Source organism: Littorina saxatilis, linkage group LG1 (genome assembly GCF_037325665.1).
Source record: "Littorina saxatilis isolate snail1 linkage group LG1, US_GU_Lsax_2.0, whole genome shotgun sequence".
NCBI classification, from domain to species: Eukaryota; Metazoa; Mollusca; class Gastropoda; order Littorinimorpha; family Littorinidae; genus Littorina; species Littorina saxatilis.
In genome coordinates this window covers 88,144,837-88,170,737 of record NC_090245.1, presented here as the reverse complement: position 1 = coordinate 88,170,737, position 25,901 = coordinate 88,144,837, and the positions used below count along the sequence as shown (strand labels likewise).

Genomic DNA, 25,901 nt, shown 5'->3' with positions numbered 1-25,901 from the left:
AACAAAATTCCGGGGGGGCATGCCCCCGGACCCCCCTAGCATGCTCGGCGCTTCGCGCCATCGGTTCGGCGCTTCGCGCCTTCGCTGATAAGATACAAAACAAAACAAAAAAGAACTGTGCACCCCCCCCTTTCAAAACCCAGATCCGCCCCTGAAACCAACAAAGAAATACAAATGGATCAACAAACAACCAAACAAACAAGACAAAACAAAACAAAAACCAGACAAACAGACAAACAAACTAACAAACATACAAGGAAATCAGCAAGCAAAAAGTAAACGAACGAATCGGGATGAACAACCAACCGAACAGCGAATTTGTTCATTAGAGCATTACGTTCTGAAACCATAATAGGCTGACCAGAGTCGGGTCAGTTTTTACATTTAGTCAAGTTTTGACTAAATGTTTTAATATAGAGGGGGAATCGAGACGAGGGTCGTGGTGTATGTGTGTGTGTCTGTCTGTGCGTGTGTGTGTGTGTAGAGCGATTCAGACCAAACTACTGGACCGATCTTTATGAAATTTGACATGAGAGTTCCTGGGAATGATATCCCCGGACTTGTTTTTCATTTTTTCGATAGATACTTTTGATGACGTCATATCCGGCTTTTTGTGAAAGTTGAGGCGGCACCGTCACACCCTCATTTTTCAATCAAATTGATTGCAATTTTTGTAAAGCAATCTTCGACAAGTAATTGGTACCTGACGTTTTTGTCAGGTCGATTTTGGGGTACCCTTACTTTGGCGGCGGTCAAGGGACATCTATAACAGAAATCTTTGATCCGAAAAGTGTGTCAGATAGCCAAGTGGAAGGCTTTTAATGGCATGGCAAGTTTGAATGAGTCAATGACACAGGAATGAACGTTTTAGTTGGGGTACAAAAACGGGTGCAATAACTGTTGTGCAGAGTCTTTATTGACTGACAGAAACTGAGGGCGAAAAACACACATGCCGACAAGGCAGTGTAACGATGTCATCTTGGCCCCGTGGTCATATTACCCCCTCGATATATACTCAAGACTGAAATGTTGTTTCCTGGTAAAATTAAAGAAGTAAAATTATTTCAGGACGGAAAGTATGTCAGTTTCTTGCATGTGAAGAAAATTGGTGGTGAAATTTAATAGATTTCACCCAAAAAATCGATTTCTTCGAAAACGTGTACCGATTGGTTACGTCCCTTGAATGAGAAGGGAAACATTTTAGGATGAATCAAATTTCTAAGTTAAATACAACAAATTGGTTGGACAAATTTGGCCCCATGAATGTAAGGTCACCCAAAGTCGCTCATCAGTACTATCGAAGGGTATTTTTTTTGTTCAGTGTGGAGTTTATAGAAGATCAACGAGGCCGAGAATCGTAATATGACCACGGGGCCAAGATGTCATCGTCACAGCAGCACTGTACACCGACGGGCAGTCAGAAACGGACTTCACTCAAGTGACGCATAGGCTGTTCATGCCACTGAGAGAGAGAGAGAGAGAGAGAGAGAGAGAGAGAGAGAGAGAGAGAGAGAGAGAGGGGGTGGAGAGAGAGAGAGAGAGAGAGAGAGAGAGAGAGAGAGAGGGGGGTGGAGAGAGAGAGAGAGAGAGAGAGAGAGAGAGAGAGAGAGAGAGAGAGAGAGAGAGAGAGAGAGAGAAGACAAGACAAATTCTTTACGAGGGTAATGGCATAAGCTAACAGATTCCTTTTTTTACATCCAGCCCTCGCCCATGAGAGGGACTAATCTAATGATTATACGTTTTATAAATGTTAAACTAACAATCAAATAAAAAAGAAAACCACACAAACAAACAAACAAACAAACAAACAAACAAAACCGACAAACAAACAAACAACCAACCAACCAAACAAACAAACAAACAAACAAACAACTAACCCACCAATGAAATAAACAAACACGAGAAAGAGAGACAGACAGACAGACAGACAGATAGATAGAGGGGGCACTCGCTGTGAGTCAAGCTTACTGAAAAACTGTAAGTTGATTTTTAAAAAAACATCTGACCCCCATCCCACCCGAACCATTTCTTTTTTTAATGTGATAACTGCATGACGAGTGGTGGGAAAAAACATTACCGAAAAGGAATTTATTTTGTTTAACTTTTATGTTTCTGTTTGAGAAAACAGAGCAAACAAACGAAACAGGAAACTCTGTGTGATTAAAAAGTCAAACTTCGGAAAAACTACAATAAGAAACAACAAGTCGCGGAAGGCGAAATAACAACATTTAGTCAAGCTGCCGAACTCACAGAATGAAACTGAACGCACTGCTTTTTTCACCAAAACCGCATACTCGTAGTTTCGTCAGTCCACCGCTCGTGGCAAAGGCAGTGAAATCGACAAGCTAGAATAGTACGGTAGTGGTCGAGCTGAGCAGGATAACACGCTTTTCTGTATCTCTATTCTTTTTAGCTTACTGAGTTTGTTTTTAATCCAAGTGTAACCGTGTGCCAATCTACTAAGTTCCTCTTTCGTACTGAACCCAAACACTAAAGCAGACGACACAAGTTATATTACCCAGGTTCTTTTATTCCATACGATGAAATGGGGAAAATGTGGGATAACGGGGGTTTATCTTCAAATACAACACTTTCACTGTATAGGACTAAACAACTTCAAAACAAAACAATATTCTCACTCTTCATTCTAAAACTACATTCTTCCCTTAAAGATACCCTTTTAAAACACACCAAATCCTTTCCCCAAACTACACTCTACTCTAAATCCTCACTCTCAACTTTAATCCAAAAAAACCCACAATGAGACTCTAATTTACACAAACGAAATCTAAAAAAACAACCTAAAAAAACAATTCTTTAAAAAAAACCAAATCTACAAAAACTCTAACAAAATCTGACCAAAATCTCTCCACTAAATCTAACTACTCTTCACTAACAAAACCTAGTCTATAAAAACAAATCTACGACCCACTAAAAAAGAAAAAGACCTAACTAAACCCCGTCTACTGAAACCCCGTCGCACACTCGGCCATCCTGAAAACCACAGAATGCACGCCGTAAGCATACGTAAACAAATCAACAATTTCAACTACCACAAGCTAACTCATTAAACAACAAAACACATCATTCCTACCAAATAACATGCCTACAATACCGTGTTCTCAAACGACGGTCTTCTAAAACATTCACACTCAAAAATCTTCCCCACCATCTCAACTCACAAAACAATCTACTTGAACATTCAAATATATCCTCCCCCCAAGCAACATACTATTCTTTTCACCGCCTACCCATTTACAGAAAGAAAATTGTTTTAACCTACCAGCAAAAGAATCCTCACATTCCGGAAAGATTTCCGGCCGTGACAAACATGTCACAACGGCATCAAAAACACGCCGCACCAAATACACGTCTCTTTCCCTCAAAGATTCCAAGCAAAAGCACAGTTTTAGCGTTCACATCCTGTGCACCGGTGTCACAAGATTAACCCATTCCACTCGAGGGGTGTCAGGCAGCCCCACCCTCTTTAGTTAGTGCCTAACGTCGCCTTCAACTATTCAACTTTACATCGCGGCGGAGGGAAAAAGGGAGATGGAACAAAGCCACCTGTCAATTGTTTCTTGTTCACAAAAACATTAATCACAAAATTTACTCCAGAGGCTTGTACTAAAAAAGCGATCGTTTTACCTATGCAAATTTTAGAATCGGCTATTCCGCGAGACCAATTCAATAGAAATGAAACTCAGTCTCGGAAACCTTAATGGATCCCCGATAGTATAGAGGTACCACGAGTTCACACGGATGCACCAGAGTGCATGTGTACCGTAACTGTCGTTCCCAAGCTCACATCCTCCCCAACTTAGACTGTCGTCTCCTGGCGACATGCCAGAATCAGAAAAATTCAAAAAAATATTTAACCTCCCAAGAACATAATATTCTCCATCCTCAAATCATTTCAAAAACTTTCACACAAAAACAACCATCAACTGACTATAACAATATTTCTCTAAAACTAATAGGTTCTGAAATACAAATTTCACATAATCCTTCCAGTGCCAATAATCATATCTCCTGTCAAATCCAACTCACACAAGTTGACAAAAAATCACAACTCATCTTTAACAGAGGCAGTTCCATGGTTCACTTTACAAAGAATTATGTTCACCACTTGCCAGATAACCAATAATGATAATCTTTACGACTTATCAAATATTTTATCTCTCTTGAGCATACATCAGAACAAAATGTTGACAATCTTTACGATTTATCAAAGCATCTGATCTCTCTTGAGCATACATCAGAACAAAATACTGACAACCTTTACGATTTATCAATGCATGTCCCCTCTTTGTATCCCAACTGTACTTGGCAACACAATCTTCTAATCAACTAACAAAATGACCACTTGCCAAGGCAATGAAAAAACTGGAAGTCCTTAAAACTCACCCAGAATATCAAACCTTTAGTCAAAAATCAGCAATAACCTAATGTCACTCATCACAATTAAACCATTCAACAGGAGTATTCATAGGCAACCATACAATCCTTCAGAATCTATTTCAAAAATCCACTAATATTAATTCTAATAAACAAAACCAATGTACACCCTGTCTTCAAACAAAGACATCAATAAGCACCAGAACTCAAATTCTAAAAAATACCACCAAGAAAATAGAAAGCGAGAGCAGAGGAGACAGTAAAAGTGAGAGCGGAGAAAACAGTAAAGACAAACCAAACGACAGCAGAGAGCAAAAAGGAAGAAAAAGGTCATCTAATTCCTTACAGGTAGCATACTTTGCTCCTGAGGCGTACGAGGCTGGAGACGCCATACACAAACCCAAGAATCCCTAAAAAAAAGTGCAGCCAAGAGAATTAGAAAGTGGGAGCGGAGAAGACAGTAAAGACAAACCAAACGATAGCAGAGAGCAAAAAGGAAGAAAAAGGTCATCTAAGCCCTTACAGGTAGCATACTTTGCTCCTGAGGCGTACGAGGCTGGAGACGCCATGCTCAAACCCAAGAATCCCTAAAAAAGTGCAGCCAAGAGAATTAGAAAGTGGGAGCGGAGAAGACAGTAAAGACAAACCAAACGATAGCAGAGAGCACAAAGGAAGAAAAAGGTCATCTAATCCCTTACAGGTAGCATACTTTGCTCCTGAGGCGTACGAGGCTGGAGACGCCATGCTTAAACAAATTATAATATATGTGTGCGCGTAGACAATCGGCTAGAGACAACATAAAACCCGTCAAATACCACCACCTCTGGGCGTCCTTGTGGTAAACTGATACAAGTTGAATGCGTCCCAGGCACCCTGTCTACAGTATATGAAGTTTACTATGATATATATCCTTCTCTTCTTCACCATCACTCTCCTTCCTTCCTTCACAATCCTTCCTTCCTTCCTTCACTATCCTTCCTTCCTTCACAATCCTTCCTTCCTTCACTATCCTTCCCTCCTTCACTATCCTTCCTTCCTTCACTATCCTTCCTTCCTTCACAATCCTTCCTTCCTTCACTATCCTTCCTTTTCCCTTCCAATATGACGGTATTTCAACATTATGTTGTTCACCATGTTTCGATCCTTGAAACAAATCAACCGGCAAGCGCAATACTCACGCCCCAAGCACACGGCTTGCAACAAAAACCACACTAACACCCATACATACAACCACAAGTGTTAGTAATCACATCACATCCATGTAGCGTAATCAAACATACAACTACACATGTCCGTCATAATATCAAATCAACATAATCGAACACACTCTTCCAGGGCTGGTCTACTCCCCAACTCTGTCTCTTTGCACGGTGTGCAAACAGTCTTTCACAAACGTCCGAAGAAATGTTAATCGTTGAAGTCCTTCTTCTGTGGATTAACAGAATAAAAAGAAATGTTAATCACTGTAATCCTTTCTTCCACGGATTAACAAACTAAACGGCAATGTTGACAACAAAGCCGCATCCGTCGACGTCACGCCCGGACTCCCTCCAACTTCTCACACGCCTGTCTCCTCGACACCAGCCCGCGTCCGGACTGCATGCCTGCCATCCTCTCCCTGTGCGACGGGGTCCCCTAACCTACACTATTCCTAGCCTAGCCCTAACCGTAACTGTAACACCCCCTACCCACCCTTGCTCCGCAGCGCCAAATGTAACCGTGTGCCAATCTACTAAGTTCCTCTTTCGTACTGAACCCAAACACTAAAGCAGACGACACAAGTTATATTACCCAGGTTCTTTTATTCCATACGATGAAATGGGGAAAATGTGGGATAACGGGGGTTTATCTTCAAATACAACACTTTCACTGTATAGGACTAAACAACTTCAAAACAAAACAATATTCTCACTCTTCATTCTAAAACTACATTCTTCCCTTAAAGATACCCTTTTAAAACACACCAAATCCTTTCCCCAAACTACACTCTACTCTAAATCCTCACTCTCAACTTTAATCCAAAAAAACCCACAATGAGACTCTAATTTACACAAACGAAATCTAAAAAAACAACCTAAAAAAACAATTCTTTAAAAAAAACCAAATCTACAAAAACTCTAACAAAATCTGACCAAAATCTCTCCACTAAATCTAACTACTCTTCACTAACAAAACCTAGTCTATAAAAACAAATCTACGACCCACTAAAAAAGAAAAAGACCTAACTAAACCCCGTCTACTGAAACCCCGTCGCACACTCGGCCATCCTGAAAACCACAGAATGCACGCCGTAAGCATACGTAAACAAATCAACAATTTCAACTACCACAAGCTAACTCATTAAACAACAAAACACATCATTCCTACCAAATAACATGCCTACAATACCGTGTTCTCAAACGACGGTCTTCTAAAACATTCACACTCAAAAATCTTCCCCACCATCTCAACTCACAAAACAATCTACTTGAACATTCAAATATATCCTCCCCCCAAGCAACATACTATTCTTTTCACCGCCTACCCATTTACAGAAAGAAAATTGTTTTAACCTACCAGCAAAAGAATCCTCACATTCCGGAAAGATTTCCGGCCGTGACAAACATGTCACAACGGCATCAAAAACACGCCGCACCAAATACACGTCTCTTTCCCTCAAAGATTCCAAGCAAAAGCACAGTTTTAGCGTTCACATCCTGTGCACCGGTGTCACAAGATTAACCCATTCCACTCGAGGGGTGTCAGGCAGCCCCACCCTCTTTAGTTAGTGCCTAACGTCGCCTTCAACTATTCAACTTTACATCGCGGCGGAGAGAAAAAGGAGATGGAACAAAGCCACCTGTCAATTGTTTCCTGTTCACAAAAACATTAATCACAAAATTTACTCCAGAGGCTTGTACTAAAGAAGCGATCGTTTTACCTATGCAAATTTTAGAATCGGCTATTCCGCGAGACCAATTCAATAGAAATGAAACTCAGTCTCGGAAACCTTAATGAATCCCCGATAGTATAGAGGTACCACGAGTTCACACGGATGCACCAGAGTGCATGTGTACCGTAACTGTCGTTCCCAAGCTCACACAAGCATATCATATCTATATGTTTTTGGAATCAGGGACCGACAAGAAATAAGATGAAATGGTTTTTAAATCGATTTTCGGAAAATTAATTTTAATCATAATTTTCATATTCTTACTTTTCAGAGCTTGTTTGTAATCCAAATATAACATAGGTATATGTTTTTGGAATCAGAAAATGACGAAGAATAAGATGAAATTGTTTTTGGATCGTTTAATATAAAAAAAATTTTTAATTACAAGTTTCCGATTTTTAATGACCAAACTCACTCATTAGTTTTTAAGCCACCAAGCTGAAATGCAATACCAAAGTCCGGCCTTTGTCGAAGATTGCTTTGCCAAAATTTCAATCAATTTGATTGAAAAATGAGGGTGTGACAGTGCCGCCTCAACTTTTACAAAAAGCCGGATATGACGTCATCAAAGGTATTTATCGAAAAAATAAAAAAAGTCCGGGGATATCATACCCGGGAACTCTCATGTCAAATTTCATAAAGATCGGTCCAGTAGTTTAGTCTGAATCGCTCTACACACACACACAGACAGACACACACACACACACACACACACACACACAAACACTCACACACACACACACACACACACACACACACACACACACACACACACACACACACACACATACACCACGACCCTCGTCTCGATTCTCTCTCGGCGGCTATGTTAAAACATTTAGCCAAAACTCAGCCTGTGACTAAATGTAAAAACGTGGCCCCAGGTGAAGGGGTTGGCCAAGTGTCAATGGCTTATAAACCGGATAGACAACATGTCTCGCCGGCTCAGTTTAATTTTTATTGGTTTTGTTTTTTGTTTTTATCAAAAGCTTCTGTGTCCCAGTTCGTATTGTGGCTCAAGTCCTTTACCTTTCCTTCGTTCCTCACCTTTGTCGTTTCTCGTTTTCCTCCTTATGTTGAGGTCATTCACTTTCATAAGTAGACCAGGTGAGATGAACACGAAGTACTTTGATCCTAGACACAATACGACGTTCGAGATAAGTCAGTACGAGTAGCTTTCCGACATCAACCAGCCAGACCCGAAGCGTACGGTACACCCGCAACTTGAAACTCCAAAGGTAGCGAGCCCAGACGACGATTCCGACCGGCTTGGTCACATGATCGGAGAGCGCCATCTTGAGATTACAAGGCTAAGGCTCGTTGCGTCGAGTCGGCGAGAGGCGGCTGTTTGTGTACAGTGTAGTGTGCGATCTCCAACCCCAGTCAGTGTTTGTGTGTCGCCGGCTAAGCAGCTCTACAAGGCAAAATGTTCCGAAAACGGAGTAAAAGCGATGTTCAAACGGAGTATACCTGCAGCGTCCGTTTCTTGGACGATGAGCCTCTGCAGTTTACGTTCAAGGTAAGCTATTTTGGTCTGTTTGTCTGTGTGTGTGCGGCAGAGAGAGATCGAGAGGGAGAGAGAGAGAGAGTGTGCGAATGCAATCGGCTACGATTAGTCATATCGCTGCGATTTAGCGTCCAAATCAACCCGATCGCGTTCCACACGCAACGTGCCTTGCTAACAATATGTTATGGATTATGCAGCACTACAGGTGGTTTATCCTGAAGGGACCAAAAAGGCCCGAGGGTACGCCGAGAGATTTATTTTTGCCAGAGCGCGGATTGAACACACCGGGAGCTTGGGCAAACAGAAGCGTGCACACAAACCGACTCAGCCCAGTGGAAATGAAAGAAAACACTGTCAATGGGCGTGTCGGGCGTGTGTAGCGGAGGGGGACGGTGAACTTTTACTGTCAGACGGAAGATAAGCCAAGACCAAACAGCTTTTCCCAGCTGACATCGATTGGTGTTGGAAGGAGGCCTCGATGCTTTCACCGTGAAGAGTCGCATGTCGGTCTTTTTGTGTGCAGCCGGGTGTGCCTGATGCGGTGGCACAACGTATCAAAGCGTATTGATTTTCCCTCTCGGCATGACACATCCATTGACAGGCTGTTGCTGGGCACGAAAGCTGTCAATCAAACGGACTATTTAGTATTAGAAACGTTAACCTAACGTAACGACTTCCAAATGCGACAGGCAGGAAAAGACCGAGTCAGTAAGTGCGTGCCCTCCCCCCCCCCCCTCTCTCTCTCTCTCTCTCTCTCTCTCTCTCTCCCTCTGACTCAAGTTTTTCTCTCGCGCTGTTGAATTGAATTGTTTGAGAGAAAACAAATCTGGCTAGGTTCTCATTGACCAGCTTCTAAGTCTAAGAGTAAGACAAAGCCCCTGCTTGTGCAAGGGCGAAACTAAACCGTAGAGAACAAAGACACTTTTCTCTGTCTCGGAGTGGTCACAGGATCGAATAAATTGAGTGAGTAAGGTCTGCGTGATGGATCAGAAAACGAGTTCATTGACTTCTGTGTATCATTTGTTGCATCACCAGTGCAGAATATTTAAAATAAAGCTTTCGTGTGCCTCTTCGCGGAGCGTCACATTACAGCACCACCCAAACTCTTGATAAAGGAGTGACTCAGTGATGCTGAGTGCTGTGAGTGTGAATGAGAAGTCTTGTGGGTTGGAAGCTTCATACCTCCAGTCCAGAACCAGGCAGTGTTTTGCTAAAGTTAACACCTGTGCCATGTACAGTGGAACCCCCTTTATAAGACTCCCCATTTTAAAACTCCAGTCTCCTTTTTGAGACCCTGTTTTCTCAGACTTTCTGTTCATGGCCTCTGTAAATTTACCCCCATTTAAGACTCCCTCCCTTTTAAGACATGATTTTCTCAATTATTTTTTTTAGGTCTTAAAATGGGGTTTTTACTGTACAGTAGATCAGAAAGAAAGTATTTCGAAAAGGTCTTGCGTTGGACTGTTTGAAGAGCTTTTTTTCTGTGAGAAATACAGTGGAACCCCCCTTTTAAGACCTTAAAAAATCTGAGAAAATCAGTTCTTAAAAAGGAGGGAGTCTTAAAATGGAGGTAAATTTACAGAGGTTATGAACAGAACATCTGAAAAAACAAGGTCTTAAAAGGGAGGAAGTCTTAAATTGGGGGGTCTTAAAAGGGGGGTTCCACTGTAGCACATTTAATTCTTCAGACCAAATTTTCAGCTTCGTTGAATCCTTACAAACTGAATGCTACAGAAACGTTTTCTGTTTTGCTCGAGTTGTGGGACTCACTGTATCAGTTTAGACCCAAAAGTTGAATTTAATTTGAAGCAGCTTTGGTAGTATGGTAACCCATTAACTGTATCTCACCGGCACATCCACCTTGCATAGTTGTAAATGTAATACAAGAACTCTGATGAAAGTTTGATTTCACGTCCGCAGCGGCAGCACTAGCCAAGTAGGGAGGAACATGGTTTGAAGCTCACGAACTCACTCAATCTTCAGCTATAAAATGATCGGTCGCTGACACTGTCCAACTCCAGGTTAGACTCATTCAAACAAAAAAAATAAAAAAAATAGGTGTGGTTACGGTAACCCGACCTACCCTATTTTTAGGGGCCGACCCTATAACTTTTTATTACATTTGTCAAAAAAACAAAAACGAGTGCAGAAAACGCAATGAAAGCGAAAGCGCTCGAGTCGCACACTTATTTCCCTGTCAAGTAGGTTTAATTTGTACACACTAGAAGAAAAAAAAGTAAAAAAAAAAGGTTTTTGGGGCTATGTTACCTTAACCACACCTATTTTTTTTTTGGGGGGGGGCCTTATCGTGACCGCGAGTGTGTGACCTGTGAGTGTGCTGTGGACTGATGACGGTCACTCAACCCTGCCTTCGCTACTTCCCTAATCCCTGACGATGATGAAGAGGGAGGTGGAGAGAGGACTCTGTGTTGTGATGATGAAGAGGGAGGTGGAGATAGGACTGTGCGCGATGGCGGTGATGATGAAGAGGGAGGTGGAGAGAGGATTTTGAGTGGTGATGATGAAGAGGGAGGTGGAGAGAGGACTTTGTGCTGTGATGATGAAGAAGGAGGTGGAGATAGGACTGTGCGCGATGGCGGTGGTGATGAAGAGGGAGGTGGCGATAATATTTTGTGCGATGGTGGTGATGATGAAGAGGGAGGTGGAGATAGGACTTTGCGCGTTGGTGGTGATGAAGAGGGAGGTGGAGAGAAGACTATGTGCGGTGAGGATGAAGGTAGAGAGAGAAAGGTGAATGTTGATGTGTCACTTGGTGTTGATGGTGCTGATGATTTGTCTGATGTGCATGTGGATAATGAAAATAGATGTGATGATGATGTTTTGCTTGTTGTTGATGATGTGTCTGATGTGCATGTGGATAATGAAATTAGATGTGATGATGTTTTGCTTGGTACTGAAGATGTGTCTGATGTGCATGTTGATAATGAAAATAGATGTGATGTTTTGCTTGGTGCTGATGATGTGTCTGATGTGCATGTGGATAATGAAATTAGATGTGATGTTTTGCTTGGTACTGAGGATGTGTCTGATGTACATGTTGACAATGAGCATAGATGTGATGATGATGTTAGTATGGGTAGCGTTGACGTGGTTGATGCGTTCGACGCATATGGTAGTGATATGTCTGGAAGTGATTCCTTGAGTGATAGTGTGGATTTACTTAGTAGTAAAAATAATGTTCTTTCCTGTTTATCGCTGAACGTATGTGGAGTTATATCAAAATTGAAATTTCCTGATTTTGTAGAATTCATTGTGAAATATGATGTAATTTGTCTTAGTGAAAGCAAGTTAGATGACGTAGACAAGGTTGACGTGCCAGGTTATGTAGCATTCTATAAAAATAGAGGTAAATTTAGAAGAAAATCAGGAGGTATCTTAGTTCTTATACGTGAATGCTTCGCAGATAGTATCACTGTTTTTGAAGAAAGAAAGCTTTCTCATAAGATAACGGAAGACGTAAAGATGTGGTATAGATTTTTGGATATTGAACTGTGTGAGAATGCCCTATTTTTTAAGTTGGGAAAGAAAGTGCTTGGTCGTGACACACTCTTTTGCGCTGTATATATTCCTCCTGAAGGCTCGCCTTATCTAAATAAAGATGTCTATAGTGAACTAGAGGAAGCATACATAAACTTTGGTGTGGAAAACGACTATGTTTGTTTTTTAGGGGATTTCAACTCTCGCACTGGGAATTTGAATGAAATTTTGTCCGATGATGATAAGTATGCAGAAGGTGTTGTAGATAATGGCTTTGATATCACGGATATTGGTGAGCGTGTTTCACAAGATAATAGAACAAACAACTTTGGATTTAAGTTAATTGACTTCTGTAGGACAACTGGTTTAATAATTGCTAACGGTAGAGCTGGTGATGATGCTAACCTTGGCAGATGTACTTGTAAAGATAAAAGTGTTGTTGACTATTGTATTCTGTCAAGCAATTTATTTGTTAAAGTTGAAACTTTTGCTGTTTTGGATTTTTGTGAAATGTACTCGGACGTTCATTGCCCGCTCGCCCTATCTTTCTTTAGGCGCGATGAGTCTGATAGAAACGATGAAAGTATTGATTGCGTGAATGACATGAGAAATCCAAATGAGAACTTAGAGCATATCGAAAATAACGTTGAATACACAAAACCAAATTGGAATGAAGGGAGTAAGTTAGCTTTCACAACCGCTTTAGAGGAAACTGATATTAGTGATATTGATATTCAATTAGCAAACATGTTGAGCTCTGTTATTAATGTGTCTGCAGAGGACATTGATAATGTAACTACTAATATATGTGACATTCTAAAGCGTTCTGCGGAAAAAATTGGAGTAATTAAGAAAAAGAATAAGATAAAACAAGTAAATAGTAAGAAACGAAAACCACACCAGCCTTGGTTCAATACAGTTTGTAAAGAAAAAAGGAAAATATTTGTACGTGCAAAAAACAAAGTTAAGCGTTTTAGAAATATTTTTTCTGAGCATGAAAAGAAGAATGCCTTTAAGGACTATAAAACAACAATAAAAAAAGAATGTAAGTTGTATCATAAAGAATTTGTGAAGAAACTAAGAAAAATGAAAACTTGCGATCCAAAGGCGTATTGGAATGAGCTAAATAAGAATAAGAATAATAACAAAAGTACTAAGTTTCCTTCTTGCTCAGCATTTTTAGAACACTTTACAAAGTTACAGGAATGTGACGAAGATGATGTGGATGAAGAAAGAGATCTGTTTGGTGATAATAGTTTAAATAATGAAGTTCTGAATGCACCCATTACAAAAGAGGAATTTATAAAATGTGTAAAAAAATTGAAAAACAACAAAGCGTGTGGTCAAGATAAAGTTATTAATGAGTATTTGAAAGCCTTTAACGAGGGGATGACTGATATTGTTGTTAAGTTGTTTAATGTTGTGTTACAGTCTGGTAATGTTCCTACTCAGTGGTCCATTGGCGAAATTATCCCGCTGTATAAAAATAAGGGTTCCCAAACAGACCCAACTAATTATAGAGGAATAACAATACTTAGCTGCTTTGGTAAACTATTCACTGCGATTTTAAATACCAGATTATCGACTTTCTTGGAACTTAATGATAAGTTAGGTCAAGAACAGACAGGATTTCGTGCTGGTTTTTCAACATTAGATCATATCTTTACTTTGCATTGTGTTATAAATTTTTTTCTCCAAAAGAAAAAGCGTTTGTATTGTGCATTTGTCGACTATGAGAAAGCGTTCGATAAAGTTCGGCGAGCACTTTTATGGAAGAAATTAGTTAGCTTTGATGTTAATGGAAATTTTTTGAAAACTGTTAAAAATATGTATGATAAAGCAAAATCATGTATTAAAGTTAAAGGTGAATGTTCTGGTTATTTTCCTAGCATTTGTGGGGTCAGACAAGGAGAAAATTTGTCTCCCTTGTTTTTTGCTTTGTTTTTAAATGACCTAAAGCCGTATTTAGGGGAAACTAGTGATGGATTGACTTCTCTCTCTAGAGAAGCTGTTTCTCTTGGTATGGATGATGCTGATGTGAATGTAATGTTTCAACTGTTTGTATTATTGTACGCTGATGACACTGTGATTTGTGCTGAGTCTGAAACGAAATTGCAAGAATGCTTAGATAAAATGCATGCATACTGCTTGAAATGGAAACTGAATATTAATGTTAAAAAAACGAAAGTCATTGTTTTTTCAAGGGGTAAAATAAGAATTATACCTAAATTTACGTATGATGATAAGCCAATTGAGGTAGTCCTTGATGTGATGTACTTAGGGTTACAGATTAATTATAATAATAAATTTTCGGTAGCACAAAAAAATTTGTATGACCGTGCGTCAAGGGCTATGTTTGCTCTTCTTCGCACATGTAGACAACTCTCATTGCCCGTGGATATACAGATTGATCTATTTGACAAAATGATTGTTCCGATTTTACTATATGGCTGTGAAATTTGGGGTTCAGGTTCTTGCGATTTAGCTACGAAGCTTCAGTTGCGTTTTTATAAGATAGTTTTCAAACTAAGAAAATCCACCCCTAATGCAATGGTTTTTGGCGAACTTGGAAAATATCCCTTAGATGTCAATATGAAATGTAGAATGCTCTGTTATTGGTATAAACTAATTGACCCAGTTAACAAAAACAAATTTTCAAGTGTTGCTTACAGATTTACCTATAGACTATATTCGCAAAAGATGTTTACTTCTGATTATCTGTCATGCATAGAAAAAACGTTAAGTGATATAGGTCTTTCTGGGCTTTGGATACAACAAGAATTTGTTTCTCAATATACATCTACTTGGTTTAAAGAAAAAGTAAAACGGTGTTTATATGACCAGTATATTCACAATTGGTTCTCAGAAATGGATACAAAAGACATTTTTTGTAATTATAGAATGTTTAAAGATAGTTTTGTGTGTGAAGACTACATTAAATCCTTGACGTTCCAAAAAGTCGTTACACTCATGAAATTTAGAACTACAAATAACAACCTGCCAGTACAGAAAGAAAGATACCTTAATATACCTAGAGCGAATCGCATTTGCAGAAAATGTACATCAGAAGATATAGGAGATGAGTATCATTATTTGTTTGTTTGTGACTTTTTCAATGAAAAAAGAGCAGAACTTATTCCACCATTCTACTGGAAAAAACCAAATTCACTTAAATACAAAAAACTGTTTGTATCAAGAAATACGAAATTGTTGACGAAACTCTTGGAATTTATAAAATTAATTAGTAGCAATTTTTCATAGTGCTGGGATTTGTTAACCGTATTTTCGTTTTGTGTCCCCCATTGCCAGGAATCAATGTGTGTGTGTGTGTGTGTGTGTTTGCATTTTCTGTACTATAATATTTTGTGTCAACTGTTTGTGTACTTTTGTTTTCCAAATATTTATTTCATTTTTTCTTTTCTTATCCTCTATTTTTCTTTTTGTTTTCTTTTTTTTTTCTTTTTTATCACTTGGTACTTTGTGCATTTTTGAATTTGCGAATATTGTTTATAATGCCCCTGGGTAATGAACAATAAAAACTTGACTTGACTTGACTTGACTTGACTGACCTGTCGCCAGTAGTGTGGGTGTGTACAGTCGACCTTCGCACCCACTAGCTAACCAGTCTGGACTCGGCTGTCGAGATTAATTTCGCGTGTACATGTGTGTATACAGAAGAACCCCACTTTCACGACCTAAAACAAATCGGAGAAAATCAGGTCTTAAAAAAGGAGGGAGTCTTTAAAAGGAAGGTAAATTTGCAGAGGTTATGAACAGCACATCTGAAAAAGCATGGTCTTATATTAAAAAGGCCAAGACTATAGTCAAAGAGAAGCAGAAGAGAAGATGGCTCCACCAACACCCAGACTACAACAAAAAGGATGCCTACTACCTCCTACCCAGAGATGACCAAGTGGTCATTGTGAGACTGAGAACAGGCCATTGCAGACTCAAACATCACCTGTATACCAAATTCCACATTGGTGATTCTGCATCGTGCCCCTGTGGCACATCTCCAATGACAGTGGAACACTTCCTGCAGGACTGTCCAACACACCAAAACTTGCGAGCAGAGACCTGGCCTGCTGACACACCGATGAGGGACAAACTCTATGGACCCATGGAGAGCCTCCGGCGTACAGCAGCCTTCATCAGGGCCTCCGGAGTTGCTGTCTGAGCGAACGACGAAGAAGAAAAAGAAAAGGGAGATGTTTTAACACTGGACGGTTCAACGGTACGAGGTTTTTGTCTTGAGGGCATGGTGGCAAGATTTAGATGTACCTTACTTGCCGTGTAGTAGCCTAACCCATCTCGCAGAGGACCACACGAACTGAGCAACTGCAAGTTTTCACAAACTACATGACGAAAAGGAACGTAACGATCTACTGGGAGTTGGACGCATCCCAACAATCTACAGCCATGTCACGTTCTGAGCACAGTCAAAGTTTGTTTCGGAAATATTTTTTATAGAGCTCTGTAAAATTAGCCCCCCCCCCCCCCCCCCAATATTTGTTTCTCACTCGGCATGTGATGGTTGATTTTTTGCCATCATGCATCCCACTGACTTTCAGTCTTACACTTTGCGGGGATGCTTTTTAAAAAACCCACCTTGTCAACAGCTTTTATTGTGATTTTTTTCTAAAATCATCCAGCTAAACATGCATTTAATTTTTTTTTTAATAAAAAACAAACAAACACATGTGGCATGCGTGAAGATTAAGGATAACACAACCCCAGTGGTGGCAGTCTGCCTGTCAAAACCAAAGTCACGATGACATAATTATGGGCTGCTTGAGGGCTTTCGTAGATCGAGCAAAGCGCAACGCGTCTCCTTTCAACCTAGACCTTTAGTCCCACTTGGCTCAGAAGTGTATTTATGGGCCAGTTTGGAAAGGCTAGTCTTGGCTTGCAAGACTGGACAAGGATATTTTATGATATTAGTTTAAAGCTGCCTAACGAACACAAGGGCCAACGCATGGGCAGAAGGCCACTTTAAACTCTTGCACTGTTGTTACCAGTTCCATTTTTCATAATAATCACACAAACCTTTCACACACACACACACACACACACACACACACACACACACACATACACACACACACATACACACACACACACACACATACATACACACACATACACATACACACACACAAACCTTTAATACACACACACACACTGACACACTCATTCTCTCTCTCTCTCTCTCTCTCTCTCTCTCTTTCTCTCTCTCTTTCTCTCTTTCTCTCTATCTTCGCCTTGCTCAAACAGAATGATATTTCACTAAATTTGCAGACTTCGTTTTTTCATTAGTACAGTCTGTATTAAAAATAAAATGTCATTCTGCATAACTTGAGAAGGTGTCCAGACACTTGAGAGGGAACAAGTCCCTCCTAGTCCGAAGTCGGCCAAACTAGGTTAAACCTCACCACTAGCCAATGTAACACACCGATGATCTGATTTGGACATAGTTGCTTCAAAATCGGACAGGAAATGTGGGGAAGGGTTTCCTGTTGGACTGTCTGAATTATCTGTGTGGTTCTTAACCTAACTGAGTAACTGTGAGTGTAGCTATGAGGGGAAACTAGAACTGATTATCTAAAACCAAGACAGCTTGCCACTTCAACTCAGGTGGGGGTACACGTTTATTGAGCTGAAGAAGGCTGTATCTTTAATATGCTTGTTCTTATTGGTTAATCTCGTTGAATTGGTATTCATTTAGCATTGACTTTTGAACGATGATTCAGATATTATCGTATTCAAATTAATATCAGTTGTCATGTGGACAGTATACATGTGCAGACGTAACAAATCTCAATACACTCAGTGGCATAGATTAACTGCCTGTTGGCTGCAAAAGAACAAGTTACGATTGCGTAGATTCATGCTTTTGCTTTTAAATGGCTAACATTGTAACAAGGGTATTGGTAACTTAAACGTTGACCCATTTTTATGAGTTGCAAATTATATGCAGTAAATATTTCAGCGTGTCAGTAGTTACCGCCACCCACTCATACCCCAGGATATTCTCTATCAGTATCTTGATCATCCAGGCAACACAACGCAATTCAGACAGCACAGTCAGTGAGTCAGTAATTGCACAGCCAACGGCCGATCGCACGTGCTGCTCAACACTAATTACAGTCAGAGCGGAGGAAGCCAATAAACCACCACAGTTCATTCTTACGGCCATCGATCTGAGGCCATAGGTACCAAATCAAAGGAAGTAAAAGGGAGGTTGGTGGTGAGGTGGAAATGGGGATACCAGAGAAGAAACCGGAATAGGGCAGGAGTGGATTAATGAAGAAAGGACTTTTTCCTGCTGCCCTGGAGCTTATGTTTCCTGTCGGTTACTCAGCTGAAACCTGAATAATGTACATACGACGCATTGTATTAAGGCCCAAAAGTGGATATCTTGGTCTGAGGAGTGTATGTGACTGCTAATAAAATTATGCAAATGAAATGCCACTGCCAGAGGACATCTGGTTGGACAGAAATATGGAATGAATGTCAATTGTCATTGCCATGTAACATTTCAAGCAAATTTATTATGATTTAAAGCAATGTCCTGGACACTGGAAGACTTTGAAAAATTAAACTAACTTCCTTATAAAATAATTTTTAAAAAGCACGCATGTTCTACTGATAACTCTTTTGGGAGGGAACAAGCCTGAAAAGCGTGTCAAATGAAGATTCACCCATCCAGATACATGTAAAACTCTAAAAGGAATTAAGGTGCCTGTGTGCATTGTGCTAGTAGCAAGTCTAATGAGTGAGAGCAGACAGGAGGGTAACAATGGACAGATGGTCCATCAATAAGTCATCAACGGCTAGATCCCAACCTGACAAGCCAGCCACTTTCTTTAAGACGGTAAGACGGGGGCTTGACAATAACCAGAGAAACATGGCGGAAGAGATTACCTTGGATGATTAAATTGTATTTTTAGACTAGCCGGTTCAACAAGGGGTAGAGAGTCTTTATTTATATTGATCGTCTGTGTAAGTTCTATGTGTTCAGGTCCTGCAGGGGCAGTATGAAGCTGATAGGTATTTTTATCATCTGCCTGGTAGCTTTGCGAGATTGAAATTATGTCCTGAATGTTTGGAAAGTTTGACACTGAGGGTTTTGTTGCATGTTTCGGCATTACATAGATCAACAGCATGTAATGAAAAGGCACTAGACTTCTTTTTTTGTGTAACCATCTTGGTGTTACAATACTGTTACTATTGCACACAGTCCACGGATTTTCACAGTACATTCATAGTTAATTTATTTTGCCAAGCCTGCGAATGCACATTGGCTGAGTAACAAAGATAGCTTGTGTTGTGAACATTTGGCTCGTGTTGTGTAACTCTCTTCCACCTGCACAGAAGAGCCTTGGACAATTACAGCCTTGCACTGTATAATTTACATCAGCTCACTGGCGAGAGGCTACATCTTAGATAAGACACAATTGGGCATGTGTTCCCTGCTGTTTTATTGATGCAGCTTCAGATTGAAAGGTTAACCGTTTAGGGCAGTTGGTATGGGTTACGATAGTCAATGTCGCTTGAGAGCACACAAGTTGCCTTAGTTGTTTTTGTTTCATAATGCGAAGAAGTATCTTTTTATTTATAAGATCATGAACAAATTGCAAGTTGTGTCTTCTCCGTTTGGCTAGTTTGCAGAATTTTATCGGTTGATACAATTAAATGGCAGTCTGAGACGCTCACATTTGAAACAGACTTATTCACTGGCATTCACTTACTCTAGAAATTTGCTGTAATTTATAATCAATCTCAATTTGGAACCTAGATGAAAGCCAGGGATAGTCAGACTCCGAGTTTTCGTGCTTCAAAACTGTTTTTTATTTATTAAGGAGATTTCTATAGCGCATAACTAAAAGCTCTATGCGCGTTAAAAGCACTATGCGCTTATTTTCCAACATGATGCTCGTTCTTGTAGTTAGTGTATTGTTTTGTAAATAGGTCAGAAAGAGACTGATGCCAGCCTGGAGTGGACGCAGAGTTGTGGATGTTTTATACCCTGACATAAATGTATAATGGATTACAATGGAGCTTTTGTTTCACTATCATTCCCGTAACACTAACAGCGCTGAAAAATGCTTGCAAAGTAGGAATCACCCACAGAATGCATAGTTTTGACTCTATGCCAGCTGTGAAAGTGCAAGTACTACAGCCGTAAATTTGGGTTTTATACAGTGATACAAAATCGGGTTCCTCAGCTTTTTACAGTAGGTGTCTCTGACAGCATACCATGCATTCTTGTAAAACGTGCATATTGCCAGCCACACAACGCCTTATATTATAATTAATAAAAATGTGATTGCATGGTATGTTTGTAGTGACTTTTATAGCACTAGATTTGGACTTGGAGCGAGTTCCCGTGTCTGTGTGTGACAAAGACACGCACTTCTGTCTGTGTGTTTGTCTCTCTCTCTTTCTCTCTCTCTCTCTTTCTCTGACACACACACACACACACACACACACACACACACACACACACACACACACACACACACCTAGCGCAGTATAGTTGTGTCTCACGGTCTGCTTCAGTACAACCCCCCACCTTCTTGCACTGGTGGTGATAATGAATGAGTGATCCGACATCTGAATTTTAAGTCCTTGAAGCTGTACTCCAGGAGAGAAATTGTGGCCTTGTCATGTCGGCTCCTCTGTTATGCGCTTCCCCCGCCCACGCAAGAACAGTTTCACGCAAACGGGCGAGGGTGACATAGTGAAACACTGACACCACACCCGATGGAAGTGTAGATTATAATAGGGCTTTGTGTGTGGTCTCCCAGTTTGTAAATGACTCATCTTTGTAATTATTTAATATTTGATTATGAGCCTTCTTTTATATTGATTATTGAAGCGTGTTAGATGCTGCTTGTTTTATTTTATCATTACGATCGCAAAGGGGGTGTGAGAGAGAGGTAGAGAGAATGAACCCGTGTTTGTGCGTATGATGAAATGGTGTGTGTGTGTGTGTGTGTGTGTGTGTGTGTGTGTGTGTGTGTGTGTGAGAGAGAGAGAGCTAGACAGACAGACAGACAGACAGACAGACACACAGACAGACAGACACACAGACACACAGAGAGAAAATCACTGGATAGGAGGAACTGCAAAAAAATATTGTTAGTGTTTGTATACGAATGTGTTTGTTTTGCTTTTTACTCTAGACAGTGCTTTGTTGTTCTTTGTGTTGTTGTGTTGTCAACACAATGCATCTTTTGATCAGGCTTCGAACAATGAAGAGCAACTGAAGTACGCCTCTGGCGTTGGCGTTTTGTAAATTTTGTAGATCTGTATGAATGACATTCCAACACTGCAGCTGGTCAGCTGCCATACAAGAACAAAACCAGACGGATATATAATACATCCATGTGGACGACTTGTCATAATGTTACGACATGAGAACAATTGTAAGAGCGTTCAGTTTGATTGCTAGCTGTTTGAACAAGCCGTAGTGTCCATTGGTCGGTTTTGAAGAGACTGTTGGTCTGGTAATGTACCCCCTTGACCATGTTGACCACCTCGTGTACAGTGTAAGCGCGGTACAACACTCAAGTCGCGGGGTCTGTCTGTATAATAAAGTGTACAATAACTCTTTCTTGAAGGCTTCCACTCCAACGAGCGCCATACTCTGTTCTCACCCTCTTTGGCCCAAGTACAAACCCCTTCTTGTCCAGAGGCCGATTACGGGCGATCGGAGATGAAGAAACTTTTTTTGTTCGATTTGTGATCCGGTTATGCAGCTCTTTTGATTGAAGCAATACAAATGTTGCTCTCTAGTGCGTCTTGGGCTTTGGAATAACACGTTGATAGTGATCACTGTACCATAACCAAGACAGTCACATGCTCTATAAGAAAATGTTTTCTGATGTGTGGTAGTGGTACTTTTTGGGGTGCAAGTATTTTGACCCCAAAGCTGGACAATGTCACTTAAAAGCGATTAGAAATAAGTTGTTGTCGGAAGAGTTGCTTTGAAGGCAGTGTTGTCCGCGAAGTGTCGGCGGCGTCCGGAAGCCGAAGGTACTTTTTGTTGCGAGGTTGTCACACGTTTAATAAACTTTGACTTTTGAGTGTATGCATATCAGCAGGCCTAAGACTGAGTGACAGAGCCGTCGAACGCTGAAGAAGAAGAAGAAGAAGAAGAAGAAGAGTGTATGCATGCCAATAGCTTATGTTATCACAGAGGGCGGAAGGTGCGAGGGTACAGGGCAGGGCGTCCATTATACAACACGACGGAGCCTCGTGTTTTTCCCGCTTGTAAAATAAGACAATAAGTTTAAACACCTGAAATCTAACCATTTTCGACCTCACATGCAGCGTTATCATTTGACATTCAAGGATGTGCTCACGTTTGTCGTATCAACGGAAGAAGCTCCTCCTACAGATATAGAATCAGTATGGGTTCAAAGTCTCAACGAATACAACACCCGTCCCCGGCGAAATATGAAGAATACCGGTTCTTTTGTACTTCTAGAGCAGTACACACGTGTGTTCTTGTAGGAATGGTATGCGAATCTCCGGAGTCGTTGACATAGTTTTGAAGTGTGGTGTGCCAAACTCCTCACCCCCACGCAACACGCGCATGCATAGAGGAATGTGCGGAACCAAACATGCTTGCATCAGCAGAACGTGTTTTCTTGACTCCTCTTCTCTTTTAGTTTCAAAGTGATGCGCCAAAATATTCACAACAGTGTTGAATTTTTGAACACTCGGAAATATGTATACGCCTGTTTTGTCTCTTCTATTGTTTGGGTGTTGGAGAGCGAGCAGATTTATTCACGTATAAAGAATACGAATAAAGGAACAAGGAAACCCTTAAATCAAACAACACACAAGAGCAAGCAAACTACATGCACGCGCGTACGCCCATTAATGCACAGAACAAGACGCAGACAATTATTCTATTCAATGACATTTACCATCTCAAAGTTTGTTTACTCTCCTGTGGAATCATTTGTATCACGTATGAAAAAAAGAAAAATAAGATAAGGAAGGCGAATGGAAAAGAATTCTGCTCTAGAACTAGAAGCTAGAGAGGTCATCATGACCGTTCGGCGTTGAAAATAGAAGTCAGACGGTTATTGTTTCTCTGCCATCAACTATAATTGATCCGTCTACCAAGTCTTTCCCCTGGGACGGTGCCAGAGCTCACACAATAAAAACCCAGAAATAGTGGAACTAGAAGTCTCAGTTTAATTTGTCCCTGAGGTCAGAATTGTGGTTTATTTCAACCCAAACAGGGTGGTCTCTCTTTTGGTAGGAACTGAAAGTTCAATAGTCAGTGATAATGATTTACCTGCAGATCAATTTAAAACAAGAAAGGTTTAAAGCTAGTAGTGCATCTGTTCATTATAAATATTAATGTTCATACACATGTATATATATGTATGGAGAAGCTGAAGCCAAGATCTCGTACTAGTAGTACCCTGTTGTTGTTGTTTTTCTTTTCTGTTTTACTTAACACTGACAGCAAATGTTTACAGTGGAACCCCATTTTAAGACCCCCCCCCCCCCCCAATTTAAGACTTCCCCTTTTAAAGAACGTGATTTTTCAAATTTCCTGTTCATAACATCTGTAAAAGTACCCCCATTTTAAGACTCCCTCCATTTTCAGACCTGATTTTCTCAGATTTTTTGGAAGCCTTAAAAGGGGGGTTCCACTGTTGTTTGTATTTAGCATGTCAAGCCCGATCAACCACAGAGGATCTTCAGTCAGAGCATGTTGTATGTATTCAGCATGTCAAGCCCGATCAACCACAGATGATCTTCAGTCAGAGCATGTTGTATGTATTCAGCATGTCAAGGCCGATCAACCACAGAGGATCTTCAGTCAGAGCATGTTGTATGTATTCAGCATGTCAAGCCCGATCAACCACAGAGGATCTTCAGTCAGAGCATGTTGTATGTATTCAGCATGTCAAGCCCGATCAACCACAGAGGATCTTCAGTCAGAGCATGTTGTATGTATTCAGCATGTCAAGCCCGATCAACCACAGAGGATCTTCAGTCAGAGCATGTTGTATGTATTCAGCATGTCAAGCGCGATCAACCACAGAGGATCTTCAGTCAGAGCATGTTGTATGTATTCAGCATGTCAAGGCCGATCAACCACAGAGGATCTTCAGTCAGAGCATGTTGTATGTATTCAGCATGTCAAGCCCGATCAACCACAGAGGATCTTCAGTCAGAGCATGTTGTATGTATTTAGCATGTCAAGCCCGATCAACCACAGAGGATCTTCAGTCAGAGCATGTTGTATGTATTCAGCATGTCAAGCCCGATCAACCACAGAGGATCTTCAGTCAGAGCATGTTGTATGTATTCAGCATGTCAAGCCCGATCAACCACAGAGGATCTTCAGTCAGAGCATGTTGTATGTATTGAGCATGTCAAGCCCGATCAACCACAGAGGATCTTCAGTCAGAGCATGTTGTATGTATTCAGCATGTCAAGCCCGATCAACCACAGAGGATCTTCAGTCAGAGCATGTTGTATGTATTCAGCATGTCAAGCCCGATCAACCACAGAGGATCTTCAGTCAGAGCATGTTGTATGTATTCAGCATGTCAAGCCCGATCAACCACAGAGGATCTTCAGTCAGAGCATGTTGTATGTATTCAGCATGTCAAGCCCGATCAACCACAGAGGATCTTCAGTCAGAGCATGTTGTATGTATTCAGCATGTCAAGCCCGATCAACCACAGAGGATCTTCAGTCAGAGCATGTTGTATGTATTTAGCATGTCAAGCCCGATCAACCACAGAGGATCTTCAGTCAGAGCATGTCAAGCCCGATCAACCACAGATGATCTTCAGTCAGAGCAGGTTGTATGTATTTAGCATGTCAAGCCCGATCAACCACAGAGGATCTTCAGTCAGAGCATGTTGTATGTATTCAGCATGTCAAGCCCGATCAACCACAGAGGATCTTCAGTCAGAGCATGTTGTATGTATTCAGCATGTCAAGCCCGATCAACCACAGAGGATCTTCAGTCAGAGCATGTTGTATGTATTCAGCATGTCAAGCCCGATCAACCACAGAGGATCTTCAGTCAGAGCATGTTGTATGTATTCAGCATGTCAAGCCCGATCAACCACAGAGGATCTTCAGTCAGAGCATGTTGTATGTATTCAGCATGTCAAGCCCGATCAACCACAGAGGATCTTCAGTCAGAGCATGTTGTATGTATTCAGCATGTCAAGCCCGATCAACCACAGAGGATCTTCAGTCAGAGCATGTTGTATGTATTCAGCATGTCAAGCCCGATCAACCACAGAGGATCTTCAGTCAGAGCATGTTGTATGTATTCAGCATGTCAAGCCCGATCAACCACAGAGGATCTTCAGTCAGAGCATGTTGTATGTATTCAGCATGTCAAGCCCGATCAACCACAGAGGATCTTCAGTCAGAGCATGTTGTATGTATTCAGCATGTCAAGCCCGATCAACCACAGAGGATCTTCAGTCAGAGCATGTTGTATGTATTCAGCATGTCAAGCCCGATCAACCACAGAGGATCTTCAGTCAGAGCATGTTGTATGTATTC

The 25,901-nt window shown here is 40.8% G+C and overlaps 1 protein-coding gene across 7 annotated transcripts in view; it reads left to right on the top strand.

Moving 5' to 3' along the window:
- The first annotated feature begins 8,609 nt into the window (after nucleotides 1-8,609).
- LOC138983051 (FERM domain-containing protein 5-like) overlaps nucleotides 8,610-25,901 on the top strand; it is a 93,984-nt gene continuing 76,692 nt past the window's right edge. For 5 of the 7 annotated variants that reach the window (XM_070356496.1, XM_070356488.1, XM_070356463.1 and 2 more), the window contains exon 1: nucleotides 8,610-8,849. In XM_070356496.1, coding sequence (XP_070212597.1) covers nucleotides 8,757-8,849 — 93 coding nt within the window. In that variant the 5' untranslated portion in view covers nucleotides 8,610-8,756. The remainder of the gene's footprint in view (nucleotides 8,850-25,901) is intronic. The other 2 variants (XM_070356483.1, XM_070356469.1) reach the window with 1 other exon arrangement.